Source organism: Pipra filicauda, unplaced genomic scaffold, assembly GCF_003945595.2.
Source record: "Pipra filicauda isolate LSUMZ 115617 unplaced genomic scaffold, ASM394559v2 scaffold182_size1470994_pilon, whole genome shotgun sequence".
In the NCBI taxonomy this organism is placed as follows: domain Eukaryota; kingdom Metazoa; phylum Chordata; class Aves; order Passeriformes; family Pipridae; genus Pipra; species Pipra filicauda.
This window is the reverse complement of record NW_024104290.1, coordinates 368,568-376,391: the sequence shown is the minus strand read 5'-3', so window position 1 is coordinate 376,391 and position 7,824 is coordinate 368,568. Positions and strand designations below refer to the sequence as shown.

The window sequence follows — 7,824 nt, the reverse complement described above, 5'->3', positions numbered from 1 at the left end:
CACTCACATTCCTGCTGGGCACGTTTCACACTGGATTTTACCAGCCTGGTCCTGATATTCTCCAGGGGGACAAGGTACAGGCTCTGGGCTGCCAGTGGGGCAATAGTGACCCACAGGACACAAATAATCTAGGATTAAAAAAAAAAGAAATATAACCACTGCTGTGGTTATTCCTGAACAGCTGCACGGGGAAAGTAGCACCACAAACCTAGAGCTGGAATATTTAATAAGATAAAAGTCTTGATGAAAAATAACCTACCCCCAGTTTTGTTTAAAGCACTGCTGCCCTAAACAGCTTCCAGAGAGCTGAAGGGGCTGCAGCCTGTCTGCACTGGCTCATGGGCCACTAAATTCCATGTCTAATACACCAGGATTTGAGCCACAGTTACCCCTCCATCACACTCTGTGAAAGGGAGAACAGGCAATCTCATATAATTTCTCTCTCTCACTAGTTCTTTTTAAAAAAAGTTGAAAATATCACAAGAAAGAAACTCCTTTTGGGATATTTTTCAGCTTGTTTCTTGTCTTGGTAAGATCCCCTATTTTTCCCTGCTATATTTACACACTCCCACCCACTACTTTAAGATGTGTTACCTGGAATAATTTTTGGAAAACATTTTTTCATCTCAGTGGCTCTCCATCTCTAAACATAACTTGAAACCGTAAGTAAGGCCAGATTTTAAGGTCTTGCCAACTGTAGCTAAAGGATGACCCCAAAGATCTCCTACCTGGATGCTGGTCTGACACAGAGCCTGCTGGGCAGAACCACCCTGCCTTACACAATCCTTCTGGGGAGCTGTGGCCGTGCTGGGAACAGAACCAGCCTGGGGAGCAGGGCTGGCACTCCTGTGCTGACTGCCCACCACCACGAGCCAAGAAGGAGCCTGGAAACCAAAACCCACCAAAATCACACTGTCACATCCTCCCAGGCCCTGCTGGAAGTGCTCGTGGAGCTGCTCACACAGTAACTTTCTAACTACACTGGTCCCAGCTCCCTCCTGCAGAAGATGCCAAAGGGATGCTGGATAAGAAGGAATTCAAAGGGAATACAGTTCCACCACTTCCTTAGATGACAGGTTTCTTGAAGAGGGTTCTGGGAGAGCTTGGTCCTGGTTGCTGGCTGAGGTGAATTCTATAATTCTAGGATTTATTTCTGGTCTGAGCAGTGCAATCACCTGCTTAATGTAGCTATACATTTAATCCAGGAAACAACCAACCATTCCACAGTCTCTCATTGCACTTAACCCTTTGTCTCTTTAATGGTGCTGATAAAGGACAGAGGCTCTTACTGTGACCTGTCCTTCAGCAGGGCTCAGCCAAGAGCTTCCCTCCCCAGCAGCAGCACAGGGGCTCCAGGGCCAGTCCTGCAATTCTTGTCTAAATGCAGATTTAGGGCTGATTTTCCAATGCAACAGCACTGCATTAGAGGCTGTTTTCATGCTGATAACAGCTGTCCCTTGGGGAACACAGGCAAGGCTCAGCACAATGTGACAGGGCTGCAGAGCAGTGGCACAGGCCAGCAAGCTCAGCAGCTCTCTGGGCACTGGGAGGAGAAATGACTCCCATCTGACTCCCAAAAGACTCCCAGCTGCCATCAGACCTACCTGGGGGACAGGGAGAGGGAGAATAACTCCCTGCAGGGCAAAAGTGGCCTCGGGGACAGATGTTTCCCACTGCTCCATCCCTGGGGTTGGGGAGTGTGGAGCCCCCTGTGCAGTAAAATCCAGCCTGGCAGGGACCTGATGGAGCTGCCAGCTCTGAGGTGGCACAGAACCAACCTGGAGGAGGGGACAGAACCAAGGTCAGCATTTCAGGGGCATCAGAACCAGTCACAGCACGACTGGGTTTCCCTGGGGATCTTGGCAAAAGGGGATAGAGCACAGAGGTACAAAAACTCCAACCCAACAAACTTGGGCAGGAAAAAAAAAAGACTCTTCTCCTACCTGGAGGGCAGGGAAGAGGAAGAAATGATCCTGCAGGACAAAAGGTTCCTGCTTGGCACAACCCAACAGATCCAGAAGGTGGGGCTGCCATCCCTGTTAATGGAAAAGACACAGCCTGAGATGAAACATGGGAATTGCAAACATTATTGCAAAAATCTTATTGGGAGAGCTCAGGAAGAACAGAACTACAGCACTGAATTAAGGAAAATAAAAAGGGGGGAAAAAAGCCATCTTGAACCTGATTAGGTCTTTTGGGTGACCCTAATATCCTCCTCCAAAACAACCATCATCACAATTTATTGTTCCCCTTCATACCTGAGTAATTCCCAGGAAACACTGGTTTGCTTGACGTGGATCCAGGTGGACAAAACCACCCAGGCATGCACAGTCCATCTGGCCTTGCCAGGCCTGGCTTGGAACAGACCTTTCCAGGAGGGCACAGCTGGCACTTGGAAGCATCCCAGAGATTTAAAGCTTCACTGTAGGTTCCAGGAGGACAAGGATATTGTGTGGCAAATTCTGTATTCCTGGGGCAATAATGACCTAGGGAAGAAAAGATGGTTTCATAACAGTTAACACATGCTGGTGACAGCCAAGGGAGAATCACACATGGAATTCCCTTGTTCTCTTTCTGGGAAGGACTGACTGTGGGCCAATCCTGCAATTTGTCACTGTGTGTCACAGAAACATCCCAGGGGCTGCACCAAATGAAGGGCTGAGGGCTGAGGTTGAGCAGGCTGAGGTTGGGGAGGTGCAGTCACACCCACCTGCAGGACAGGCTGTGTAGTTTGCAGAGGCAGACGTGCAGTAAAAGCCTTCTGGGCACCCCAGGCACTGTGCCATCCCCCAGGATGGGCTGTAGGTCCCTGCAGGGCAGGGCTGGGCTCTGCTGCTCCCCGTCACACAGTGATGGCCAGGGGGACAGGGACCTCCACTGACTGTTGTCTTGGAAGAGAAACCCCACAGTTACAGCCTGAAAACTCAGAGGCTGCCCTTGCAGAAAGGTCTCTGCCAGATTCCACTGAAGAGAAGAAGAGTATGAAATGCTCTGAGGTGTGCTCACCCCTCAGTCTCCCAGGCTGCACACCTATCTTTTTCCAAAATAAAAGATCAGAATTCTGCCCATAATAAATCTCAGTGGGCTGTGGCACAAAGCCAGTGCCTTGTCGAGTTACCATCTTTACAAATTCATCCTGTATTTTGCCTCAGAGGAAGGCTGACAGAATCAGCATTCTAATCAAACTCAGGCACTCCCAACCTCTGTAATTTTAATCAGATTTGGCATTCCACTCTGCTCTGCAGCATCAACATGCAAAGAGAGAGCTACTTTTGCCCAGCTTTGAGATGTAAAGCTCAAAGAAGACCATGTGTGTCTTGTCATCTCTGGCCTCTTTCACTATCAATAAACCAGATATACCTGATGAGATGATGCAGTAAAAGAGAGTTTAATCCAGACCCAAAAAACTAAGGTGCCCTTTGGTCTTCAGTTTCACAGACATGATATTTTGTAGTATTTATATCACAAGCACAGCTTACCCTGGGAGGTTTAGGAGAAATGGTTCCTCCACTGCAATAGAATCCAGCCTCACATAATCCACTTGGAGAGACAAGCCCGGTCCCATCACAGAAATATCCTGAAATTAAAAAAGGACCATAAACTAAAAAGACCATAATGATATTGATGATCCTTGTGGGAATATTCTGTGATGTTGGCCACACAAGACAGACAAGAGCAAGTACAGAGTGAGGAAATATTCACTGAAGCACCATGTTTGATGTCACCCACAGCTCTTCTCCTGGAGATGCTTTCACTGGGAGTGGCTGCAGGTGCAGAGCTTCCATGCCAGAACAAACAGCCCTTGTGTCATCTCTGAGTGTGAAAACAGCTAGAGAAAGGCTGCAAAGGGAAACTCTCAGCTTGCACTTCACTCTGAGTATCCACTTATGTGGGAAAAAGGCAGATTCAGCCTCTGTGTGTTCTACCAACACTTCTCTCCAAGCAAGCAGTGCTTCAGGAGCGCCTGCTCTGGAACCACAGCTCCTCAGAGCCCCCCAAAATGGCTCAAATCTCATCAATCCTTTCTTCCAGCCTTGTACCTGCATCACACAGGAGGCAGCCCTCGATCCCAGTGTTCCCAGAGGAGCTGCTGTAGTGACCAGGAGGACAGGGCTGTGGGAGGGCAGAGCCCAGAGGACAATAAGCTCCCTCAGGGCACACGTTCCCCCGGAGACCATCCGTAGGTGTTGGGCTGGAGGCACCTCCAGTGCAGTAAAACCCAGCCAAGCAGGGCCCTGTAACGTGGGGCTGCCCTGCAAGTGCACAGTAATGCCCTGAAAAGCAAAATAATGCCGTGAATAAGAGCAGAAAAATCCAGAAAGGTACTTCAGAGGCACACAAACCCCACCCACTGGACACCAAACACACTCAGTGCCCACTGTCACACGTCCTCCTGTCACCCTGCTGAGGGATCTGTGGTACCTGGCTCACAGGGGGTGCAGTGGGACCTCAGGCTGCTCCCAGGCTGGGGGTTGTAAGTCCCTTTGGGACATGGGAACTGAGCTGCAGAAGCAGTACCTGCAGGGCAGTAGTGACCAGCTGAGCATTCATTCTCCAAAAAGGAAGAGGAATTTTGGGGGCAGAAGAACCTGGTCCAAAGAGAGATTAAAAAAAAAATAAAAAAGAAGACAAAAATTTTCCTAGTAGTATTCTATTCAAGTAATATATATTATTATATACTATTACTATATTTTGTATTCTATATATTTTATATATATGTATAAAATTAGTAATATATAATATATAATACATAGTAATATATAAAATAAAAACATAAAACATAATAATATATAATATATAACAATATATAATAATTACAATAATATATAAGAATAATTACATATAATATATATTACTAATATATAATATTACTAATATATAATATTACTAATATATAATATTACTAATATATAATATTAGTAAAATAATATCTAATAAAATAATAATATACAACATTACTAATATAATAATATCTAATAAAATAATAATATATAATATTAGTAATATAATATCTACTAAAATAATAATATACAATATTAGTAATATAATATATATATAATATGTACTGTAGAATATATACTATATTCTAGCAATATTCTATTCTAATTTTCCTAGTTATATTCTGTCCATAAATATCCTCCCACCAGTGGTGGGACCAGCCTGTCTAATGTGGTTGCTGCACTGTATTGACCAGAAAAGAGCTTCTCATGCATATCAGTGCATCCTCAGTTGTTTCCTCCTGTGCCAAATTGATGGCATAATTGCAAAAGCCACAGAGACGTAATTTTCTTAACTTGAGTCATAACATATCCAGGCTGTGATTCATCAACTTGTAAAAGTTAATCAAGGTCAAATCCACTCAGTAATTGGAGATAAATCCCCCAAGGAAAAGCCAGGCTCAGCATCAGGTGATTTTCAAGATCCTCTTCCCCTTCAACAGGCCTCTGCCAGCCTGTTGCCAAGGGAACCTTCTATTAACTCCAGACAGGAGCAAAGTTTATGGTGCCAGGTGGTTTCTGTGCTCTGAACAGCCTAAATCCCCTTCCATGGATATGGAGTTCGGACTTTTCCTGGTCCCATAATCATCCACACAGTGTTGTGAAACAGAGCTCAGCAGCTGCTCTGCTTCCTCATGGAGACAAGTGGTAAAATAACTCATTTTCCCATCTCATCCTGCTTTGCCCACCCTGTTTTTCCCACCACATCCAGCCAGCCATGGGTGGTTGGATAAACAATTATTTCCAGTAGTCCCTCCACTCGTGTGTATAATCCTAAGGTCACTCTGTCATTCTTACCCTTCAGGACAGGGGAGGCAGCTGGTTTGCCTTTGGGAAGGGTTATAGGATCCTGCTGGACAAGCAACTGGAAGAGCTGCACCCTCGGGACAGAAATACCCTGGGAAAGAAAGACAGGACAGATCAGGATCAGCAGCCTTTGGAAAACCGAGGGCAAACCAGACATTTAAGCAGGAGCTCAACTCACCCTGCGGGCAGGGCGCTGGCTCCTCACCAGGGACACAGAACTGACCCCCTGGGCAAGGCTGGCACTGCTCCCCGTGGCTGTGGGGCAGGTGGGAGCCAGGGGGACACGGGGCTGGAGCCCTGGAGCCAGGGGGACAGGAGTGAGCGGGGGGACACGGAGCTCCCGAGAGGCCGTCGGTGGGCGTGGGGGTCTGGGCACCAGCAGCACAGAAGTACCTGCACCAGGAGCACAGGGTGTGTTCCAGAGGGCACAGAACCCCTGGCAGAGCAGCCCTGCCCACAGCAGAGCATGGGAATGTGCTGGTTCTACTCACCCTGGGCTGCACTGCCCCGAGGGAGCCCCCAGCCCGGAGCCATTGCAGAAATATCCCCCGGGACAGGGCTGGCACTCCTGCAAACTCCTCCTGCCCGCCCTGCCAGCCCACGTGCCAGGAGGGCACTGCAAGGGCACGGCTGCACCTGGAATCAGTCACCCCAGAGTGAGGGAATGGCACCCTGTGCTTCCCAGGAACAAAGAGAAGCCGTGTTCCAAAGCACCCACCTCCAGGACAGTAATGCCCGGCAGGACAAGGCTGTCCTGACTCTCCATCCTGGGGGTCTCTTACCCGGGCACCGCTTTTGCACCAAAACCCCTCTGCACAGTCTCCTAGAAAACAGAAAGATCTGTGCAAAATATGTGAATATATGAAGCAAAAGGCACATAAATGCAAATTTCAGAACTCAGACTGACGTGCAGACATTTGTCATCATGCAGAGTAGTGCAAAAATCAGTGAGGGAATGGTCAGCAAGCAGAAGAGCTGCTTGTAAGTGCCAGGAGGGCAGAACTGGCAGCAGATGCCACACTGACAGAGAGAGAAGCACTTCCCTTCACCCTCACTGAGCACTACCTCCATACCTCACCAAGTATTCAAGCACACATTTCTCTTTAGAATCGTATTCAACACATCCTGAAATATTAAGAATTCTATTAAAATGTTGAATTAGGGCCTTCCAGAACAAGGACCAACAACAACAACAACAAAAAAATCAGCAGCACTGATGTGGAAAAACAATCTTGAAAAAGATGGAGGTGTCCTTGCTGGGTATTTTGCCCACTCTTTCTCTGCTCAACTTAATCACCTGCCCATCAATCACATGAAAGGATTGGTCCTTTGGGAACCAGGCTGAAAAAACAAACTGATTGTAAAAAACCAAAATGCCAGACAGGTTTGACACTGGAAAACTCCCACTGGATTTTTTTTTTTTTTTTAAGAAGCATCACACATGGAATTCTACTTTCCACGGTCATTCTTTCACATCTTGCTTAGGTAAATGATTTTTTTTTTCCTTCTCAGGAAGTCAAATGGGACAGTTCACCTTGGGTGGGGTCAGAACCCTGGAGGCCAAGCCCTGAATTAACCATCAGCCACTGACATGACTCTAGCAGGAACAAGGATGCTCAGGACAGCAGTTTACCTGTTGGGGCAGCAAGGCCAGGCAATTCACAGTATTTTCCTGGTGGGCACCTTTGACATTCCTGGATAGTTCTCAGTTTTTGCCTTGGCCCAAAGGTTCCTGCAGGGCAGCTGTACTGGGAGCTCCTGCTGGTCCCTGGTGGGCAGTAAAAGCCTCGTGGGCAGGGGTAAAGGGTGAAATCAATAACTGGCCCTTGCTGGCTGTCACAGTAATAACCTGCAGGGAGACAGAGGGAAAGAAGCTCAATCAGAGTTAGAAGCTGCAGAGGTGCTGCTCATTAGGAGAGAACAGCTTCTCCCAGCACACAAAGCTCGGTGGCCACTCAGAAAAATAAACCTCCTGCTGACCTTAAATAACTATTGATCTGACTCACAGCACTGCTGGCAC

The 7,824-nt window shown here is 47.3% G+C and overlaps 1 protein-coding gene across 1 annotated transcript in view; it reads right to left on the bottom strand.

Moving 5' to 3' along the window:
- Positions 1-3: 3 nt before the first annotated feature.
- The window catches only part of LOC113987870 (multiple epidermal growth factor-like domains protein 6), a 30,171-nt gene continuing 22,350 nt past the window's right edge, over positions 4-7,824 (bottom strand). The window contains exons 30-43 of the mRNA XM_039380000.1: positions 7,438-7,653; positions 6,523-6,627; positions 6,296-6,440; positions 5,983-6,197; positions 5,796-5,895; positions 4,423-4,589; positions 4,041-4,274; positions 3,480-3,577; positions 2,711-2,888; positions 2,259-2,486; positions 1,944-2,036; positions 1,605-1,778; positions 729-884; positions 4-128 (exon numbers count right to left, since the gene is read on the bottom strand). Coding sequence (XP_039235934.1) covers positions 4-128; positions 729-884; positions 1,605-1,778; positions 1,944-2,036; positions 2,259-2,486; positions 2,711-2,888; positions 3,480-3,577; positions 4,041-4,274; positions 4,423-4,589; positions 5,796-5,895; positions 5,983-6,197; positions 6,296-6,440; positions 6,523-6,627; positions 7,438-7,653 — 2,234 coding nt within the window. The remainder of the gene's footprint in view (positions 129-728; positions 885-1,604; positions 1,779-1,943; positions 2,037-2,258; positions 2,487-2,710; positions 2,889-3,479; positions 3,578-4,040; positions 4,275-4,422; positions 4,590-5,795; positions 5,896-5,982; positions 6,198-6,295; positions 6,441-6,522; positions 6,628-7,437; positions 7,654-7,824) is intronic.